This window comes from Larimichthys crocea, chromosome XIII (genome assembly GCF_000972845.2).
Source record: "Larimichthys crocea isolate SSNF chromosome XIII, L_crocea_2.0, whole genome shotgun sequence".
Taxonomy (NCBI): domain Eukaryota; kingdom Metazoa; phylum Chordata; class Actinopteri; family Sciaenidae; genus Larimichthys; species Larimichthys crocea.
This window is the reverse complement of record NC_040023.1, coordinates 37,184,304-37,207,051: the sequence shown is the minus strand read 5'-3', so window position 1 is coordinate 37,207,051 and position 22,748 is coordinate 37,184,304. Positions and strand designations below refer to the sequence as shown.

The 22,748-nt window shown below is 46.0% G+C and overlaps 1 protein-coding gene across 1 annotated transcript; it reads left to right on the top strand.

Annotated features, from left to right (window-relative positions):
- Positions 1–477: 477 nt before the first annotated feature.
- Positions 478–19,258, top strand: smarcc1a (SWI/SNF related BAF chromatin remodeling complex subunit C1a). Its single transcript, XM_027287274.1, has 29 exons — positions 478–488; positions 1,903–2,152; positions 5,403–5,522; positions 5,600–5,685; positions 6,306–6,387; positions 6,487–6,579; positions 6,676–6,745; positions 6,826–6,895; positions 6,988–7,063; positions 7,602–7,727; positions 8,538–8,656; positions 8,973–9,103; positions 10,216–10,275; positions 10,397–10,434; positions 11,539–11,660; positions 12,342–12,413; positions 12,539–12,652; positions 13,010–13,163; positions 13,253–13,363; positions 13,450–13,509; positions 13,814–14,072; positions 14,153–14,314; positions 15,068–15,123; positions 15,747–15,903; positions 16,325–16,506; positions 16,708–16,842; positions 18,243–18,564; positions 18,877–19,002; positions 19,113–19,258. The coding sequence occupies exons 1-29, from the start codon at positions 478–480 to the stop codon at positions 19,202–19,204; spliced, it is 3,456 nt and encodes a 1,151-aa protein (XP_027143075.1). The 3' UTR covers positions 19,205–19,258.
- The last annotated feature ends 3,490 nt before the right edge of the window (positions 19,259–22,748 follow it).

Here is a 22,748-nt window from a genome sequence, read left to right as displayed (position 1 = left end):
CACACACACACACACACACACAACACACACACACACCACACACACCACAACGGACCACAATATTACTATCAGCCAAATACAACCCTGTTAGATTTTTATTTACATTAAAGTCGGGAAATCCCGTCAGATCAGAATCAGAATTATAATATATATATATATATATATATATATATATATATTATATTAGAGGAAAACAAACAAACTCTTGAAGTATGACATAATAGAGTTTAATACCATAGAGTTTATACTGCTAAATACATATATATATAAATTAAATTAAGATATATTAAATATATTAATTAAATTAAAACAAATATCACATATATAATATAAATAAATAATTATATAATATTATATATATATACTAATAAATAATATTTGAAGTGGGCCACGATCCATGAGAACCTGCAAGACTGGAAAATAGAAAAACTTTGTAATGCAATGTCTGCATATTTAATTTAATGTACAGTGACAATAATGTTGTGGATGTAAGACATATAGATAGATAGATAGATAGATAGATAGATCAGATAGATAGATAGATAGATAGATCGATAGATAGATAGATAGATAGATGAGATAGATGAGATAGTAGATAATAGATAGCAGAGATAGATTAGATAGATAATAGACCCAACTTCTACTATCAGCAACATACAACCTCTGTTGATTTTTTCATTATCGATGTAATAGACGATTAAAGTCGTCGTAGAGAGACAGAACATATATGGAAAATAAGAAAACTTGTTTATTTTATTTTGAAAGAGCACTTTTTATTTGGTGTCAACACTGCAGGCTGCAGTCACCCATCACCAAGTTTAACCCAAACAAAGAATGAGTCCTCCGTCTGTCTCTCTGCGTCGTGCTCTATATATATATAAATATATAATACTCATATATATATATATATTATATATATATATTATTATATTCTATATATATATATATATATATATATATATATATATCTATATATATAATTCTTATTCTGATCTGACGAGGATTTCCCGACTTTAATTATAAATAAAATCTACAGGGTTGTATTTTGCTGATATATAACGTTGTGTCTGTGTGTGGTGTGTGTGTGTGTATTGTATATATATGTGAGTCTAGCGTTAACTTCTTTGATTTAACTCTATTATTCATATCCTGGTTAATACATGGGTTTTTTGTTTTCTTTTTCCGCACGAATATTACATCCTGAGAATTCAAAGTTCACCACACTTATCTAATCAAAGTGGAAAGTTATGCCTTATATGATCCACCCAGCAATGTTTCATAGTTTATCTGAGCAGGAAGTTACAAACGCATTTATACGGAATTGACTGTAAACAACAACACCAGCACTGTCTCTGAAAACAATGAAGTCTATTAAAGAAAGATAAAGGTACCGTTTTATTGATGGAGGAGGAACCATGTAATAAAAATGAATGTTTACATTGACGCAACCTTCAATCAATATTTGTTTTGTTTGTCGCTGTGCTCTGTTTTTGTGTTTTAAGTGCAACAAAATATTGGATCTTTGCAAATCAAACAAAAATCATGAAAAGTTGCTTGATCCTGATTGCTTTACAGCTAAAATCAGCCTCTCTACATGCATCATTATTGGCTGTATTGTGTTATTTTCCTTTGTTATATTGTCCTCTGCTTTGTTTTTATGGCTGCAGTTTTCATGTTTTAATGAGCACACTAAAGTAAATTCTGTGAACGTGAGCACGAGACAAAAGACAAATCAAATATCATATATCTATTAGTGTGTGTGTGTGTGTGTGTGTGTGTGGTGTGTATTCATATTTTTTTTTTTATATTGTAGTTGCCTACATTTCCCATAAGCCCTTCCACATGAGCCTCGCGAGACCTGACGTGTGACCCCGTCTGCGGCTGCGCAGTGTCATTCTAAAGCTGGCACGGAGGAGAAAGAGACGCAGCGGACACAAACACACACAATGGCGACGGCGGCGGCGACCACGGCAGAGGAGGGCGGGCGGCGGAGGGCGGGCTCAGGCGGACGGCTACCGGCGGCCCGGCCGGCAGCGGTACCGCGGTGGGACGAAAGAAGGACGGCGGTCCGTCCACGAAGTTCTGGGAGAGTTCTGAGACGATATCGCAGCTGGAGACGGTTCGGCTGTGGGTCGGGAAGCACTACAAGAAGGTGAGCTAGCTGCTAGCTGCTGCTAGCTGCTCCATTCATTTGAACGGCGGCCCGCCACAATGCTAAGCTAAGCTAAGCTAAGCTAACTAGCCGACCAACCGCCACTTCAAACTGGACTAGAACTAAAAGTTTGGACCGTTCACACGAACTTTCCCCTTTTGTCTGCGTGGTTATAAGTGATGCACACACACACACACACACCATGTTAGCTCGGCTCCGGTTCTGCCTTAACCGAAGCTGTTTTATCAGTTAGCTTCGCTGTTAGCCGCCTAGCCGTTTTCGGCGTCGTTACATAAAAACACGCTCGGGCGGTAAATGTTGACAAACCGAGCTGCAGGTGAGCCGCTTCAGGTGAGCGCCAGGTGTTCAGCTCAGGTTAGAAACGTCTCTTTAATTCATAAAATAACAGATTATCGTCATCAGGAGCGTGTCAGGCCCCGGGGGGAGCTAGTCACGGGATAACAATGCGATTAAAACAACTTCTAATATCAGCTAAACACAAACCCGGGTCAGGTTTTTATTCACGTTAAAGTCTGGAAATAATCATCAGATTGTTTGTTTTATTTTGAAAGAGCGCTCTTATTTTGGCGTCTGCACACTGCAGCCCACCAAGTTCAGCCCAAACAAAGAGTGAGTGTGTGTGTGTGTGTGTGTGTGTGTGTGTGTGTGTGTGTGCTCCCATTCAAACACACGCGTCATAACAACAACACACATTGTTACATGTAATAACCCAGATCACAGCAGCTGTTCTGATGAACATGTGACATGTTTGTTTACACATGTTTGTGTCTCCTCCACACCGTCTGCGGTAGAAATAGACCAGGTCTTTTTTTTTTTAATTTGGCCTATTACATCGTCTCTTTCTTTAAATATATTTTTCTTTTACAAAACAGACACAGAACAAACAAAACAATAACTACGTACACTGCTGCATCACTGACACTAGAAGTGCTAAACACAGACGGCGCTCTGTGAACAAAAGCTGGCGTGCCTTCCTCAGAGACGCGACACACACTGGATGACTCTGGTGTATCAAGGCCAACTCACACCGGGCACGGCACCGCTGCGGTCACCGCAGCAAATAGAAGCCAGTCTAGTCGATGAGACTCACACCGGTCGCGGATCAGCAGCGTCCCAGAAGCGTCTCTCCGCGCCACGGTGCGATCTTTCCGCAGGATTTCTATTTTTTCCGCGAGCCGCGGCTGAACCTCGTAAATTTCAACAGAGCACTGCGCACCAGACAGGAAATCCGACACAGAATCAACATAATAAACTTCCGCCCCCCTTCAATATAAAACACAATACGCAGTTCATGTAGCTTTTTACACCTTCGCATCAACGTTACGTCATGACCGGTGGCACCAGGTGATCAAAGATCGATCAAAGGGTCTCAACGAGAGACTGATTGTTGAAGACAATCATTTATGACACAACAGATGCTTTTTATAATCTCCTCCACGTCGGAGAAGCAAAGTCAGCTGTTTGTTGTTGTTGTTTTCTTTATACACTGTTTATCGCGGGGTCTTGGGTATGTCCAGGATTCTCGCGTGAATACGGCCGGCTCGCTCCGCTGCCGTTCCGCGGCTGATCGGCGTCCGCTGTGAGTTGACGCCGGGCAAACGACCGTTCCGCTTCCTGTGTGAGTCCCGTGTTAGGCTCTTCTTGGCTTAACTCGCTCATAACTAAGCCGTTATGAGCGACGCTCAGGTGACATTCTGCATCTTGCTGCTCCTCGAGTCAGAACTGAAACAAGTAAAAAAGCATTCAGTTTCGTCTGTTTGGAACGCCCTCCAATCCAAACTTAAAATTGCAGAACTTCTTCCTCTGGAAGCTTTCCGCTCCATCTAAAAAAAAAGACAATGGAAATCTTTGAACAGTGCCTATGCTCTTAAATTGTTAATGTATCTGTAACTGTGTGTTACTGTTGTTTGTCTGTTTGTTTTTTACCACTATGACGTGCGCTGCTGCCTTTCTTGGCCAGGTCGCCCTTGTGAAAGAGGTCTTGATCTCAATGGGTTTTTATCTGGTTAAATAAAAGTTATAAATAAATAAATAAATGAACTGAAAGATCAGTGTTACATTGTCCAGGTCCATCATGCCGTATCGAACTTGACCTCACCTAACCAGATCTTAAACTGACGCACGGTGTCTGACTTCCAGAGTTTTTTTAAATTGGATACTTGTATATATTTTTATATTTCATGTATGTTGTCGTTTGGGATATGAGGGAAACATTCAGTTCTGTGTGTTCTGTACATACAGCAGTGTTGACTTGACAGTGTCGTAGCTGTGTATCTAAGGGTTTGATTCTCGCCTCGGGTGTGAGAGGTCCCGGGTTCAAATCCCAGACGAGCCCCCATTTATGTTACGACCAGATATAAGGGTATGAAGTAGTAACATAAAACTAGACTTTAAGGTTAATAAATAAAGGAGTTTTAATTAACGAACAATTGTTTTAACAAAAGGAGTTGAGGCAAAAGGGAACAAAGGGCGCACGAGTGCTGCAAACAAATATAACACAGAGGGCTCTAAACAGAACCTGCGCTATTCTAAAGTTGAAAACCAAAACGAGAAACAAAAACTTCACATTTAAGCTGCTTTTATCTAACAAAACATCAGAAACAGCACCCATAAACTAGTGATCAGTAACTAATCAGTAACTTTCTAACTAATACTCCTCACCAATCAGTTACCAAACAAGGCGAGCTCGCGCCACACAAAACAAGCCGCCCCGATGTTCTGGCGGCTCCGGTTTAAATGCCCGTGATGCTGCGTTATTGGGCCCCTCTGATTGGCGGCACGGGAAGGATACTCGACTCACGGACGCGCACTGATGTTCACCCCGGCTCCTCCAGTTGGGGCCAACCGGGAACCGGCATCCGCACACCTGCATTTTCATATGGGACAGACTTCACACGCACATATATGCCGGGGAGAAACAGCAGCGGCCGTAACAGTGCAGGGGTGGAAACTGTGGCCAGGATGGAGATTTAGTAGATACTAAGACCTGTGACCGCTCCGGCGAGCTCCTAGTGTTGTTATCGACCCTGACCTTTGACCTCCAGTGGATATTGAATTAAATGCATCTATGTTTGCAGCTTCACATGATTAACCTGCCCTCAAACGTTTGAACAGTGTGGACGACGTGGATAAAATAAACAAGTGTTTACCTTTAATTGTTCGTCTTAGAGTTGTGCTACTGTGTTTGTTTGTGTATTAATCAGCGTGTTTTCTTCCCGTCTCTTCCCAGTATGTCCAAAATGACTCTCCCTCCAGTAAATCCTTGGCTGGTCTGGTGGTCCAGCTGCTGCAGTTCCAGGAGGACGCGTTCGGACGCAGAGTCAACAACCCGGCTCTCACTAAGTTACCCGTAAGCACGCCTCACACGCCCTTTTTGTGTTTTCTGTTAAATCCACGTACTGAAGCGTACGTCTCCTCTCTCTTCAGGCCAAGTGTTTCCTGGATTTCAAGGCGGGAGGTGCTCTCTGTCACATCCTGGGCTCGGTCTACAAGTTTAAGAGCGAGCAGGGGTGGTGAGTTGACTTGTTTTTGACGTGCATAAAGGGTGAGCTGAGCTGTGAGGCTGTACTCGGACCAGATCAGGCGTTGGGCAGCGGTGAAAATAACTTGATTTCTCTTATTAACTGTTTTTTTGCTACCAGTGCTCCCTCTGCATCATTCAGTGCCTATGTCTCTTGACCACAGCTGTCTCTGGAACAAACAAACCAAAGGAAGCTTATTAGCATCGCTATTTTGGCGCCATAGACCGCAAGATAGACACAGACGTAGAAGCCCGATACACAAGATTAATCAAGCAAGGACACGGCTACAATCTGCGCCTGGATTTCTGCCAGTTTCACTGACATGTCAGGCTGAACAGGAGCAATTTGACCGGTCGGTCGCTGAATAGCTTCTCTCCAAAAGTTTAACTTCTCCACCAAAGACAACGTTTCTCGGCATACCATGCGTCTCCCACCGCCACAACCTAATTAACTACCCCCAATGATTGGGAGGAGCACTCGCTTTCACTCCGATGAAACTCTGTGGTGACGCACGTCAAGAATAATATAACACTAGTTTTCTATGGTGGTGCTGATTGAACTGCAGCCACCTCATCATTTACGTCTTACTGTTCTCTGTCCAACATTCCCAGGCGCAGATTCGACCTGCAGAATCCATCCCGGATGGACAGGAACGTGGAAATGTTCTTAAACGTGGAGAAGAACTTGGTCCAGGTACAGGATCAACACAACAGCTCAGTGTGGTTCATTAGGACGTCTGTAGATGTTCGCCATGTGAGTGTTTCTTGCTGAATGCTGTTTCTGCCCTTGTAGAATAACTGCCTGACTCGACCGACTGTCTTCCTGTCGCCGGACATTGAGCAGAAACAAGCCAGCAAGCTCAAAGACATCATCAAAAGACACCAGGTGAGCCCGAACGTACCACGTCGAACTATCCAGTGTCCAAAAGATTCTTCAGCGAAGTCGTGAACTCTGTTTGAATTTCCACTTTGTCGTCTTCAGGGCTCCATCACTGACGACAAGTCGAAGGCCACCCACCACATTTACCCCTCTCTATCCCAACAGGAAGAAGGTAGGGTAGAACATGTTTTTCTTGATGTAATGCTCGTTGTTTTGTATAGTACGTGTCAGCATTGGTTTGTGTGCGTACAGAAGAGTGGCTTCGTCCGGTCATGAGGAAGGACAAGCAGGTGTTGGTGCACTGGGGTCTCTCCCCGGACAGGTGAGCAGATTTCTGATCAGACGCGAAGACAACGTTTACGTTCATCTGTGTTTTACTCATCGCTGACTCATGGCTGCTTTTTATTCTCTCAGCTATGATACCTGGGTATCAGCCAGCGAGGTGGATGGGGACGTGGAGGAACCACCGAGCACTGACAGACCATGGAAGGTGAGCGACAAGGAGTCCAAGCAGAGAAGGAACTTTGAACGAGTTCAACACCTTCAAACCAAAAAGAGACAAAACAAACAGACAGCTAGTTTCAGTCGAGGCCGTTAGATCTATCGACTGGCCTGTTGTAGCCGATAACCTTTAAAATATATATGATGGTGTCACTGCAAAGTTCATCAGGCAGAGTGAACTGTGTTACAGCACTGAGGCAGGCAGGACAGAACGAGATGAAGCAGCTCACACTTATGTCTGTGTTAGATGATTTAACAAACTTAAATATTCTTGATTAAAGTTATTTGTTTAATAAAGTAGTCATAGTCATATTGGTACAGCCTCAGAAACCGGTCGGGCTCTGGAGGCCGTAAACATTGGCTGGTTGTGGCTGCTACACTGAACAGATGTTTATGTTTGTTAAAAGTTTTTAAGCTCTAACAAATCTGTGAGTTTGTCTTTCGGGAAAACACTGAATGAAAATCAGGGCAGCGGTCGTCACTGAGGCTGAACCATGGTCTCTCTTCCTCACTCCTCCCTCCGACAGGTCCACGCCAAGTGGGTTATGGACACCGACGCCTTCAACGAGTGGATGAACGAAGAAGACTACGAGGTGGACGAGAACAAGAAGCCGGTCAGCTTCCGCCAGAGGATTTTCCCCAAAGAGGAGGAGGTAGATATTTGTGCTGCACGCGTTTGTCAGAAATATTTGAAGTCCTGTGTCGGGTTCTCCAGCTCTCGGTGGAGCTCGAGTCCGCTGTTTGCTGCTGCTGATGATTGTGTTTCAGAGTAAATCTGTGCTGCGAGTTTGTGTTGTTGCATGTAGCCACGCCCTGTGGATCGCCGTCTGTCTGTGTCTGTCTGTCTGTCTGTCTGTGTCTGTCTGTGTGTTGCGCATCCTTTCCAAACCTTTCCTCACTCTTTGTCTTTCTAATGTGTTTCAGGGTTTCTGTCCATGTTTGGAAAATTAATTTCTAATTTTAAAATTTCTAGGATTTTTAAAAACCAGAATAAAAGCTGATAAACTAAATCACCAGATTGTAAAGTGAAGGAGGAAACTCCCTCTACGACACAACCAACATTAAGACATCAAACTTTATAAAGGCAGATAACTTTGGTCACATTTGGTTCACAGTGACCAGATAAACTCAAACATTAGAGAAGTTATGTCATGATCTGTCTGCTAAAGAGAATTTATGGCACATTTAAATATTTCACCGCAGTGCACAAATTAAGAAGTGAAGGTTTGGGTGAAAGAGAAGCTATTTCCAGCAAGGACAGTTTACAGGAACCCTGGTCGTCTCCTCCACCACCACCTCCACCACGGCATCCCGCCCCTCCCCCCCTCCCCCGTCGTTGTTCTCCCGCCGCTTCCCCCTCCTTGTGTGTGCGACCGTTCCATCCTCTCATTCTGCTGCTCTTTCTCTCATCCTCCATCCCTCGCTCCCCCCCTCTGCGCTGCAACGGGGGTTTGTCTGATCAGTCTTCCCGTACACCCGATCGCAAGGAGCGCAAGGCCAACTCCGCCGGCAAGAAGAGGAGGCGCTCGCCCTCGCCGCCCAGCACTCCCGCCGAATCCCGCAAGAAGGGAGGAAAGAAGGGGTGAGGAGGCCAGCTTCTTTTTTTATTTCTTTAGAGTTAAGAGCAGTTTGTTATTTTCCATTTTTCTCATAGTCAACAAACCAAAGCTGAGTTAACGAGAACAGACCGTGTCATCTTTAAATGACAGCTGCTTTCAGAGGTCGTGTTCACTGGAAGGTAGACGCTGACACTAGATCACCTGTGGCGAAGGTGTAACGCACACTCAGCGCTATGAACGGCAATCCGTTAACAGGAAACACGTGAAAACAGAACTCTTCTTCCTGTCTCTTCCTCTATCTCCTGATGAATCACTGACGTACGGTGTGTTTGCTGTCAGGAACCCGGGGCCTCACTGGAAGCGACGGGGCCACAGAGGCGAAGAGGAGGACACGGAGGAGGACATGACCAAGGACATGGACGACTCCTCAGCTGGAGCCAGCATGGAGGAGGGCAGCATGTCCAAGAATGGTACGGTACTGCCGGACGCTCCCTCTTTTTGATTTTAATGGCATGAATTTGATCATATGTGATAATGTGCTGACTGAAGGAGGAAATATTCCCAATAACTTTTATTATTTATCAACTTTTAGATAAAAATTCATTTAAGAAATTCAATCGACAGCCCAAAACTGAAGATATTTAATAACAAACATTATTACAAACCAGCAGGAATTGGCTTTAAACAGTTTCTCAATGAGCTTGAAGGTTTCTGCTCCTCACCGGCTTCCTCTCTGGAGTTTCCTGTAGATGTCACGATGAGGCTGAATGTCATATGTCAACAGTATCCGCTTCGTCCCGTTTGTTTGTACCACGCTCCTTCCCTCTTGCTCACCTGTTGCGTTACGTCTTAAGCGAGGTGCACGCGCTTCAGGTTCTGCCAGTTTCAGCTCTTATCGGTACAAATAACTGGCACAAAGCTGGTAGAAATATGTTCTGCGCTCACGCTGGATGAACCAGAAGCCCTGGTGGGGGTGGTGGGGGGTTATGTCAGAACATTTTTAAACTTGTCGTGGCTTGTCGTTAGTTTGGCGCGTACGGCTGCTGTATCAGATCACTGGAGAGCAGACGTGAAGCTCTGGAGGAGGGAAAGAAAGAAAGAAAGAAAGAAAGAAAGAAAGAAAGAAAGAAGAGGCTGCTGAGCACAATGACCCAAAAACTGCAGGTCTGAATGTGTTCGTCGGGAAGTTGCAGGTTTCAGTGCACAGAGCTTCTCCTTTTGGATATATAGAGATAGATATATACACTTATTTATTTATTTATGACGCTTTTACTGGAACAAAATCATGAATTTCATAATTTCACTGTAGAAGCAGACAGGCGAGTCTGTCAGGTTAGATGAGAGACCTGAAGATGTGTGTTTAACATCCAGCTCCTCCTTAAAGATTCCCTCTAAAACCGAACACACACACTTCTTACTGAACATGCTCTTTTTAGACCAAGTCCCACCAGGAATGTCCCACTTTTTACTCAACACACACTCCATGGCACTCTATTTTCGTGTCCTCTTTTGGACCTCTTTGCACCAGAGTGCTTGTTAATGCCTCCACGGCTGAATGAAATGTCTTTTCTTCTATTTACAGCAAATTCAAAGAAAGACAGTGAGAATACTCCGGTCAAAGGAGGGAATATGGCCGACTTAGGTGCGAAACCTCTTTAACTGAATCGATCAGTTTGGTTGAATTTAAGTGAATCAGATCAGAATACGAGCATCAGGCCGGCGTGAAGTGTCTCAGCTTTGAATCTGTGTTTGTGTCTTTCCAGATGACATGGAGGACGACTCTGTGCTGTCTGGAGGAAAGGTAAGGCATCAGACCGAACACTGCGAGGGAGGGAGTGTGTGCTGACTGTTTGAATGACTTGGCCTGCAGCCACCAACGATTGTTGTCATTATGAATCAAATTGAGTTTTGCATCAATAAATGAGGAAAAATAATGACAAAGGCACGTCAGGTGTTATCAGAGCTCAAAGAGGCGTCGTCAAACCTCCAGGATTACCGTTATTTGTTAAATTTGGGGCGAGAGTTTCCACACCGGTCAGTCAGAACTGAAGAAAGAGGTGAAACATCTTCACAGATCTACAGCCAAGTCCAGTTGCTCCAGATTCAGCTCTCCTCAACGTAAGACGACCTGGACGACCGAGAACCTTCAGACTGATGTTGCTTTCACGCCAGGATCGTCCGGGGGGTTTGGTTTGTTTCACTTTCACACTGCACTTTTAAAAGTGGACCAAACCTCAACGTCATGCAGATACTACAGCTGCTCGTTTGACTCGTTTGAATCGGAAGAAGAAAAGCCAGCTCATCGATTTTGGCTTTCTGATCTTGCTTTCCCGCTGTAAGAGAACCGCACCAGGCTTCACTTACAAAGCGGACCGAGACCCACGTTTTCAGGCGGACCAGAGCTCGGACGTGCTTTCACACCTGCTCAAAAGAACCGGACTCTCCGAGAAAACAAACTCTGGTCCGTTTAAAGCGGACTGAACAGCGCTGGTGTGTGAAGCGTCCTTACTGATGACTGACGGACTCAAACAAATCCAACATAAACTGTCTCCCACTCTAGAAATATTGTTAATGAACCTTCAAATCAAATGGAAACCATTCACAACACGATACAACAAACAGTCATCACAAAATACATCCCAAAAATTAATTATTTCTGGTATATAAAATATTTTTGAACAACAGAATTTAAACATAAATAATAGATTGATGCAACGTTTCAACATAAATAGCGAACAATTAACTTTTGTGCTTTAATTGAATCTGTTAATCAGATAAAAGTTTTATTGGTTTAAAAAAATGACGAACTCCTTTTTGGATGGACTTACTGTCTTCACACGCCTCCCGGTCCTGTTCACACTGAGCAGCTTTCATCACGCTGACCTCTCTTTGTCTCCGTCTGCAGGACGACGAGGAACAGGGCAAAGCCGAGATCAACCGACTGATCGACGCCGGCGAGGACAACGTGACTGAACAGACTCACCACATCATCATCCCCAGCTACAGCGCTTGGTTCGACTACAACTGGTAAGAGCCGGAGGACGAGGATCGACGCGTCACTGCCACACACGGGCGTCATAAAGCTTCTGTCCAACAGCAGCTGCTGTACATGGAGTTCATTTTAAGAAGTGTGTCTCGGGTCTGGCAGTTAAAGCTCCAGTGTGTCAGATTTAAATACGCTATATGGACAAAAGTATTCGGACGCCAATACAGATACATTAATATGGATTTGGCCTCCCATTTGCAACTCTAACGGCTTCCACTCTTCCAGATCTTTGCGATCTCCGTTCCAGTTCATCCCAAAGGTGCTCTGTGCGGAGCCCACACCAAACTCAGCAAACCATCAAATCCATATCTCTATGGACAGAAAAGTCTTACCCCAAACTGCTGCCACAAAGTTGGAAGCATAGCATTGTCCAAAATGTGTTGCATTAACATAGACCTTTACTTTAAGTGTCCACATACTTTTGTCCACGTAGTGTATTATAATCATAATGTTCGAATTCAGTAGTGTAGGGTGTGTGAAGGACGCTGCAGTCTGCAACTTGGCCACTAGATGGCGCTACACTCAACATAATGCTCCTCAATGTGACTCAAATGACTTGTATGTTTGAGATTTCCCATGTGATTAAACGGGTTGTAATTTAGAAGTTGAGTTATTTTTTCATCATGTAAAATCAGAAACTTTAACTTTTCTTTTCCTTCCAGCATCCATGAGATCGAGAGAAGAGCTCTGCCCGAATTCTTTAACGGGAAGAACAAGTCCAAAACTCCTGAGATGTGAGTTTTTACACACACACACACACACACACACACACACACACACACACAGTCACACGTTTCATACATGTAATTCTCGTACGATGCCGCAGACCGTCCTGTTGAATCTCTTTCCTCGTCAACAGCTACCTGGCCTACCGCAACTTCATGATCGACACATACCGGCTGAACCCTCAGGAGTACCTCACCTCCACTTCCTGTCGCAGGAACTTGACCGGGGACGTCTGTGCCATCATGAGGTGAGCCGTGAAATTCAGGTTTAAACTAAATCAGGGATCTCTCTCACACACGTCGTGTTGTGATTAGTTTGGGTTTCCCCTTTTTTATTTTTATTTGAACAACTCTGTGCAGCATTCTGAATTTCTTCCAGGAGAGACGGCCTGAAAATGTGTAACCGTAATCTCAGTGTTTAAAGAAAATCACGTCCCACCGCTCTAAGGCCAGCTTTGATAGCTGTTGTCTGTTGCTTAGTATCCCCAAAACTGATAGTTTGGATCATCTGACTGAGCTCGGAAAGTTCCTTTGCTGTGTGAACTCCACAGATGTTCAGAGAAATGTGACGTCTGTCGTTAATTAATGTCTTTGTCTGTCGGCAGGGTTCACGCCTTCTTGGAGCAGTGGGGTTTGGTGAACTACCAGGTCGACGCCGACAGTCGCCCGTTGCCCATGGGCCCCCCACCCACGCCTCACTTCACCGTGCTGGCTGACACACCGTCCGGCCTCATGCCCCTGAACCACAGACCCCCACCGGTAAGGCAGACCGATGTGTCGCATCAGCACAGAGTCCCGCAGCGTCGTACTTTAGTGTAAACGTTGATCATTGTGTTTCATCCCTGCAGATCCCCCCTCCACAGCAAATGCCCAACTTCGCAGACAAAGGCAAAGACAAGGCCATCGACCTGCAGAACTTCGGCCTTCGCACCGACCTCTACAACAAGAAAAACCCCAAGGTCAGCTCGGTTAAATATCCCATGACAGAATCTTTCTTGCTCTCATGTTGGAGGCTGTAGGTAAAACTCTTATTACCTGTCCGCAGGGTAAAGCTGTCACCATCACCAGGGAATGGACCGAGCAGGAGACGCTCCTGCTGCTGGAGGTGAGAGGAAAGAAGCCTGTTCAAATATTCTGGATTGTGAAACTCAGCCACTTCCTCTGTGTTACCCTCTTGTCCTCTTATTACACTTCTTTTACTCTCTTTACTACACACTCACTTCCTCTTTCGTGGCTTTATAAATGTTTACTTCCTCAAAACTAACTTTCTATACTTCCGAAGTGCTTTGATTTCCACAGCGCCCCGTCCTCCGCTGACAACCTTTTAAATTCAGTCCTTCCGCTCCTCGGCTGCACATGACTCGTATCGTGACTAAGATGTGTGCGTTCACTCCCTTCACCTCTTCCAGGCTCTGGAGATGTTCAAGGACGACTGGAACAAAGTGTCCGAGCACATCGGTTCACGCACCCAGGACGAGTGTATCCTGCACTTCCTGCGGCTGCCCATCGAGGATCCGTACCTGGAGAGCACTGAAGCCTCCCTGGGCCCTCTGGCCTACCAGCCAATCCCCTTCAGCCAGTCCGGAAACCCCGTCATGAGCACAGTCGCCTTCCTGGCCTCTGTGGTCGATCCCAGAGTGGCATCTGCCGCCGCCAGGGCAGCTCTAGGTGAGGATATATAAATAAACATCAGAGCATTTGTTCCATCGTGAAGCTGTATATCAATAATCAATACTTTCCGTCTGCAGAGGAGTTCTCCCGTGTGCGCGAGGAGGTGCCGGCAGAGTTGGTGGAGGCTCACGTGAAAAAGGTTCAGGAGGCAGCCCGCAGCACGGGGAAGGTGGACCCCGCCTTCGGCCTGGAGAGCAGCGGCATCGCTGGCACCGCCCCCGAGGAGCCAGAAAAGACCGGTGAGTGATACGCAAGGAGGAGGAAGAGGAGGAGGAAGTGGAGGAGGTGGTACAACTAAAACTACAGCAAGAAATGTTGCACGTAGCCTGTACATTTGGATTTTTTTGTGACTTCTGCAGCCACTAGTAGGCAGCAGAGCGTGGAGCTGCCTAATGTGGTTAAAAAGGACTGGAGAGTGTCATCACTTTGTCCTCTGCTTCCTTTATTTCACCACATTGGACTAAAAATAGTGACACACATGTCAGATATACAAGCAGGCGGTGAGAGTTAAGAAACAGTGTGTGCGCATACTGCCGCGGTAACCAGTGGATTAAAACAACCGTGGCAGATGGGGTGGGGTAGTTGGAGGAGGGGGAGCAGAAAACTGGGTCATCACGCTCTGTCTTGTGTTTATTGCTTTCACACACACACACACACACACACACACACACACACACACACCTCAGATGTGAATCAATAAGCTTAAATACGTTCAGCGCTCTCATCCTGCCTGAAGCACTCGACCGACACACATCAGTCGATACTCAAACCCTTAACGTGCGCTCAAGTGCACCCGTGACACGGTTTAACACTCAGCCGCACACGTGTGTTCAACCCGGTCACGTGTGTGTGTGTGTGTGTGTGTGTGGCACCTTCATCGCCTGCCTGCCCGTTAAACAAATCACTGGGGGATGAATGAACAGTGAAACTTCTCGTTCACTTTTAGTCTGTGACATGACGCTGATATCTCGACACGCTCTTGTCATTTACAGAAAGCACAGAGGCAGAGAAGATGGACACGGACTCCGACTCCCAGCAGGCCGATAAGGTGAGAAGATCTCCTCCTACGTGTCGAGGAAACACTCTGTCAACAAATCTCAGAGCGAAACACGGCAGCTTGTTTCTGGCGGCAGGACGTATGTGGGATAATGCTTAATTAGTTTCAGGATTAATCATTAATAAAAACAGTTTTCTTTTGCTCTAATGTGGGATTGAGTCAAAACAAACATCAGTGGAAGGTCATGTGACCGTCATCAATTTAAATACATGAAAATCAGCCTGAGGTAAACATCTTAAAATCTTAAAATCTCTTTCGCGGATGGGAAAGGCCCGACGGCACCTCGTCTCTGCTCTGCTCGTTAGCTTCCATTAACCTTTTGGACACTTTGTCCAAATCACAGCGATCGTCCCAGCAAGAGTCACGATATGTCACATGATTTGCCCAAGAGCATCATGGTGTTTATCAGCTGTTATTTTCCAAATAGACTAAGTCGAGGTTTTCACATGCAGCCGCATTGATGAGTTTCTAACATCTTAGTTGTGTTTTACAAAGGCTGCAGCTCGCAACTCAAAGTTTTCTTAGACCCAAAGTCAGACTTTGACCTCAGGGTTACTTCCCGTGGAGTCGACGCGGGCCGCTTATCGTCGCGTGTCTTTGTCCTTCTCCTTCAGGCGGAGCTGAAGGACGAGGCTGAGAAACCCAGCGAGTCTGCAGAGAAGAGCGGCGACAAGACGGAGGCCGCCGACAAGGTGAAGAAGGAGGGAGCGGAGGCATCGGAGCGCGAGGAGGAGAACGAAGAGGGAGGGGAGGCCAAGACGGCTCCAGCAGGTAACCACGGAAACTCGTGATGAAATAAGAAAATGTCCAACGCGCCTACGTCATACGCATCTTAGCAACTAGCTCCGAAGTAAGGCTCCAGCTAACGATTATTTTTTGTCCTCAATCAGTTTGAGAATCAATTTCCTTCAAGGAGCTGCTGGACGCTGAACAGAAAAGCAGCGAGGTCTCACTAAAAAGCTGAAAAATGACTTATAATAACTAATTAGATAATTAATTACACAGTAGTTGTGATCATTCTTCTATGCATCAACTAAATGACTAATTATTTCAGCTCAGGTTCCCTCCAGAGGTTTTATGTAGAAACATTTCCCAAAGTTTGTTTCTTTTTAACTCAGCTGTCCTTTAAAACTTCTATAGAACAGAAGCTCTTTGTGTTTTCATAAAAACACCAAATTTCTGTCCCCGTCAGACAAAGACAAAGACGAAGCCATGGAGACGTCGTCCTCGGAGCAGGACAAAGACAAAGAGGAGAAGGCGGCCTCGGAGGAGGGAGCGGAGGACAAGAGGAAGAAACTGGAGCACGACATCGAAGAGGGGAACATCGCCACCGCGGCCGCCGCCGCTCTGGCATCTGCTGCCACCAAGGCCAAGGTGAGGCTGCGGGAGAGCGCTGACACAGCAAAACACACTTTAGCTGGTCTGATCGTCCTCATGCTCACCTGAGCCGTCAGTGAAAACTTTGCAATGAGTACAGCGTTTGAAACATGTAAAGAAAGTACATAACTATAGTACGAAATAACTAGAGAATGTGTTTTAAACTTGACGTCTCTCTTCTTTCACTCTTCCTCTCAGCACTTGGCAGCTGTGGAGGAGAGGAAGATCAAGTCCCTGGTGGCTCTGCTGGTGGAGACCCAGATGAAGAAGCTGGAGATCAAGCTGAGGCACTTCGAGGAACTCGAGACCATCATGGACCGAGAGAAAGAGGCCGTAAGTCAAAAACGCCGCTTTTTGAGCGTTGGATGGATGTTAATGGTTAATGGCATGAACGTTTCACTTACCTCCACACACTCGGTTAAGTGCTCTCGGCTGTGGTGATGAATAATGAAGAAGGAGATCTGTTAACAGAAGCTCGTCCTGCAGTGTCCAGTCTGCAGCTGGTCTGTCCATCATGAACTGTGTAGATCACAGAGAGGTGAAGGTGGGAACAAATATATATTGTCTAAACTCGGATTGATATCTGTGAAAGGTGACCTGGAAGATTCTTCTGAAGATGTGACGTAATCAAAGTAGCTACAGATGATCGAGCCGTGCAGATACGTACAGAGAAGTTTCACAGAACAGTCAGCAGGAAGTCTGTTTGATCCAGAGCTCCATGAAGATGATTTCATGTTTCACGGCGCCCAAAAATGAAACAAAAACAAACTTTAGCAGGTCATTTATTTTCTGAGGTTGACGGGCTGATCACTTCACGGTTACATGTACAAATATCTATCAGGGGAACGTAACATAGAAGCTCAATGTTGAGTCCGGACCCAGTGACGGTGAAACACGTCGCACACTCAGAGGTTAAAGAGTTCAGTGGTAGTTATTGTGACCCGGTGTCACACAGTCCTTCCTATGCGGCTGCTAAATTGAAATAAGTAGTAAATATTTGGAGTTCATCGGCCAACGTTGGCCACCGAGCAAGCTGCTTCCCGCTTGGTCCAAATCCTCCACAGAGACTCACTCTTTGTGAGGGAGCTGAGGTGCGAATAAAACATTTTCCAGACCCGCCGCCGTCCTCTGCAGGCTGTATGATTAGTCCTCCGCTGTGTGGGTGTGTGTGGCCGCCGGACAATCCCTGGAGACGCCAGCCAAAGTGTAAAACTGTGTTTTTTTTTCCCGTGAAGGCATCAGGGCAGCGTAGCCCGGTTTCACAGCTGTAAATAGTGCATGAAAAGGAGGTTTGCCTTCTAGAGACCAGAGAGAAATGAAACTTCTGCTGCTGCCGTCAGCTGTGAAACACAGAGCTCCTAAAATCACGAGACACTCTCGTCCTTTTGTCGATTATTCTCATTACGCTTTGAAAAACATGCAAAGATGTTTTTCTACTTCTAAATATGACGTGAATTCATGTAAGTTTTAATGACATGATCTGACAACAACCAACACAGACATTCATGAACAATTCAGCCCAATTAGGGCTGCACATTTCTGTGAATTTACAAAACTGCAAACTTTCCATGGGAATAAACAGAAATAAACTGAATTTACAAAGTTTGTCCTTACAGGGAACTTAAATGTAGTTGGGGAAAATATTTTAGCATAATTCTGACTAACTTGAATATCTGCTATCCGTCAGTCACATAACACACTGCTTTAACTGTAAAATGTTTGGGTCTCTGCAGTTGGAGCTTCAGCGGCAGCAGCTTCTCACCGAGCGCCAGGCGTTCCACATGGAGCAGCTCAAATACGCAGAGATGAAGGCGCGGCAGCAGATGGAGCAGCAAGCCGCCGCTGCAGCGGCAGCCGCCGCCGCCCACGCTCAAGGCCACGGCCAGGCTCCGGGATCTGGACCCCATCCACCGGGCATGCACCCCGGAGGGCCGCAGCCTCACCACGGAGCACCGGTGCCCCACCACGGAGGGCCTCCACCCGGAGGTGCCATGCACCCCGGATACCCTCCGATGGGTCACCACCCCATGGCCCCGCACCACCCAGGACAGACAGGTGAGGCGAAGAACCACAGCAGAGGTGGAGACGCAGAAATTTTCAAAATAAAAGCCCCTCTGCAGACAAAAAAGGCGTCAGCTTAACTCAGCCTACTTCCTCATGTTAGAAGCAGAAAAATCTGAGCAAGTGAACAAAGTGTGGAGGGCGAAACACTCGTGAAACTCTACGGGTGGGATCTGAAGTCACAGCTGAGCCCGGTGTGATGTCGGGGTTACAACTTCAATAAACATGAACGTTGTTTAAAGTTTTTCTTGTAATGCAGCGTTGCTGTATCGTTATATATTGACATAAATCTCCCCGACCCTACAGGACCGATGGGACCGGGTCAGCCGATGCCCGGGCGTATGATGCCCGGCCCGCCCTCCGCTGGGCCCCCTCCCGGCGGCATGCCTCCCATGATGCCCCCACGCCACCCTGGCGCTCCCAACGGCATGTGTGAGTACAAATGTTTTGTGTGTTCAGATTTACCCAGCATGCCTTTGGGTGGATCAAGGGGCGGGTCTTATTTTCTCGTGTTCTAAATCCAGCGTGTGTTCTCGTTCCAGACCCCGGCCCGCCACCCGCACAGCCTGAAGCGGTACCTGCAGTTCCTGTGGGTCCACCAGCGCCACCGACTGCTCGAGTGGCTGACAACTAAGAACCCACACACACACACACACACACACACACACACACACAAAACTCAACCGCCCCCTTTTTGATGGCCTTTGCTCCTGGCTCCATATTTTCCCATCAACACTCAAAACTATCAGAAACGTTATTGACACACACACACACACACTCAGGGTTTAGTGGCAAGGGTAACCCAATTTTTACACACACACACACACACACACACACACACACACACACAGACACACACCCCGATCCAGACTTCCTCTCAGGGCACAGCGGCAAAGCGTCGTCTAGTAATAAACACTGTTTTCTGCTCTGTCGGGCCACGTGGAGGCTGGAGAGAACGACTCTGTGTACAGAAACACGTAGAAATCTCCCCCCGTCTCACCCCGTCTCACCCTTTTCCTCTTTCAAATGACACTGTAACCCCGCCCGCCCCACCTCCTCCTCCTCCTCCTGTCTCTATTTAAGACAAACGCACCTCCTCTCGTCTGGAGCCTCTCTTTCTTCAAACAATAGGGGGAGCTAGTGAGACAAGAAAACCCGCTCAGACTGGTAGGAGTGAGAGTGTGTGTGAGCTGTAACACACACACACACACCACACATACCACACACACACCACACACACCGAGGAGGTGACCCAGCCTGGCCTCGCTCTTGTCGAGTATCTACCTCTCGCTCCTCTTTAAATGATACACTGTAGTTCTGTGTGTGTGTGTGTGTGTGTTTGTTTGTCCATCATGACCCGAACAAAGATGGCAACTGGAAATAATTAGTCACAACATGCAGGTGTTGTTTCTCCTCCACACCAGGGAGGCGAGGGTGACGTGAGGAGACATCACCAAACCCTGCACACACACTCGAGTTTCCTTCCTGTCAACAAATCCCATGAAAAGAACCGAAACTAACGACGTGTTCGTCCGTGTCTGATCTACGAAACGCTTCATCAGATGTTGCTCGAACAGGAGTAGACAACATTCCTGGTGAATGAATCTTTCCAAGTCCCTAAAACACCCGATTCACTGGGACTACCAGACAGATGAGGCATGAAAAAGTCTCACACACACACACAGATGTAAGCTAAGCTGAGGCTGTACACACACACACACACACACACACACTGACTTGGCCACACCCTGCCACAAACACTGGACACACACACACACACACAAACCCTCACACATGACCTCCTGCTGACCGTCACACACAGCCTTTACAGAGCAGGAGACGACTGAAACATCAGAACATGAACGACGCACTTCCTCAGCGCGGTGGGCTTCTAGATGTTTTTTAGGTGCTGATACTGTAGCGAGTAAACCCCGCCCCCTCCTCCTTCCTCCACTGCTAACGCTTAGCGCTGCCTACCTCGCTAACCCTCCCCACACACACACACACATAAACACACACTTTTTTCGCCACTAGCCACGGGAAAACTCAGCAATATCCTCATTCCTGTGTATCAACCTGTTTGTGGTCGGTTACACTGAAGAGTTACCAATCACAGATGCTGACATCGCGTGTCCCGTGACGTTTGCAGTCGAACAGCTGGGGATCGACCGCCTGACGTTTCTTTATCGAGCTGAAACAACCTTCAAAAAATATGAAAACATTCTCTGCTTCCAGATCCTCGGACATAAATATCGTCGCCGTGAGATTTTCGCCACCTCCTGACATGTTACGAACTGAAACATTATTTGTTTGAATAAAAACAAATAATCTGCTCTGTTTAATTTAACCATCCATTAATTATTCGCTAATAAATGGTCAGAAATGTTGGAGAGAAAAAAGATTTCTCATCGCAGCAGATGTTTCTGCGTCGTAGTCGATGCACAGGTTGAGGTTTAAATTATAAAGAAGCGGTTTCCTAAACTGTCTCCCTGCGAGATCCATTCGTAGTTTATCTGGAGCTTTCGACCGTATCGCATGGTATTCCTCACAACTTTTCTTTCAGGTTCAGACTGAAAGTTCCTTCATCATTTTTGGTCCATGTTGGCTTAAATGTTCATTTTTGATCGTATCACATGATTTTTGATTCTTTCACATCTTCAAACGGAAGAAGATCATGTTGTAGGATCGAAAGCTCAGGAACGTTTTGTGCTCTGAAATGAACATTTACTCCTGAAAAGCTCCAAACTCCTGAGGAACACCATGTAGGACGATGAAAAGCTCCAGGCGGTCCATTTTAAAGGACGTGCCGTCCGTTATCTTCAGCCACACGTCGGCTGAAATAAAGTAACTCGCTGCATCTTCCCGCAGTCGACACACAGGTTGAGAATAAGCTCCACGAGGTCGTTTTTTTAACGTGAAGTCTTAAATCAAACGACTTCTCTCTCTCTCTCCCTCCCTTCGCTGGCACTGTTAGTATCTCTGCTACCTCTTCCTCGTTCATCCGCTAGCTACCTCTTCTAGAAATCTTCCTCTCGCTCTCTGCTACCTCTTCTGCGCACCCCTTCGCTACCTCTCGTTCTCGTTCCCGTTTCCTTTCTTTTGTTGTTTTTAGTTTTTCCCGCCCACGTGACTGCTGCATCACTGACTGCTGCCGTCTTCTCCCGGTCTGTCGGGAAGAAGAAGAAATCACACCAACACGTACGGTCATTCGCTCTCGTTCATCGCGCCCTCCTCCTCCTCACGTTCAACATCTTTTACCAGGCTTGTTATGTAATATCACTTAAATATGACAGGAATCCCCCTCACGTATATTATCTTTAATCGCTACTATTTTGTGTTCATGGTAATGTATTTTTAAGGAGAAGTTTTGTGTAGATGGAAGTTATCTCTGTTCTTTGGAAGTTTGTAGCATTTGTTTCTTTTTTTTTTTATTTTGTATGGGGTCTGTTGGTACTTGGACCTAGACACTGTCGAATAAACTGTGTTTTGTATGAGTTTGATGTCCTGACTTTTTATTTGATTAGTCGACTTTTCTTGATTTTATTTTCTGAGTTTCGAATTTTCGATTCGCGGGTTTAACCCTGAAACTCCACCGGTCTGTTTGGGTCCGTCCTGCATCGACTTCAAACCCACCTGGAGCGATTCAGAAGCGTTTAGTCCTCCTGACTTTGTTTACTTGCTCAGGTTTCCTGGTTTATTTTGAAACTCCAGATTCTCTATGCTGTTTCTGTGTCTGGCTTCCTGTCAGCTCGAGGTGCTCTGTGGAAATTGTTGTGGGCTGCTCGCGGTGTCCGTCAAAAATTGAACAGGCCGAGCGAGTAGTGATGGGAAGTTCGGTTCTCTCTTCTTGGTGAGTTGAGTCAGACCATCTGACTCAGCTCACCAAGAAGAGTCGGCTCTTTCGACTCCCATACGGCTCTTCATGTTACCACATATCTTTCATAATTCAGCCAAATTTAGCACTGATTTGACTTGTGATTTGTATGTGTGCACATATCATGTTTATATTCAAAACATCCTTTGTACTGAAGTATTCAAAAGTAAAAAATTACATTTTCTAAGATCAGTAAATTGCTGTAGCCAATTGTTTTTGTTTGTTTGTGTTGTTGCTTTTACAGACCCTTTTAACCAGGGGTCTCCAAACTACGGCTGCTGGGCCACATCCGGCCCGCCTAAAC

Excerpts from the sequence above, each read along its gene's own strand:
- smarcc1a (XM_027287274.1), top strand. Across the intron at positions 2,153-5,402 it reads TCGGGAAGCACTACAAGAAG|TATGTCCAAAATGACTCTCC; the intron begins GTGAGCTAGCTG and ends GTCTCTTCCCAG. Across the intron at positions 7,728-8,537 it reads TTTTCCCCAAAGAGGAGGAG|TCTTCCCGTACACCCGATCG; the intron begins GTAGATATTTGT and ends TTGTCTGATCAG.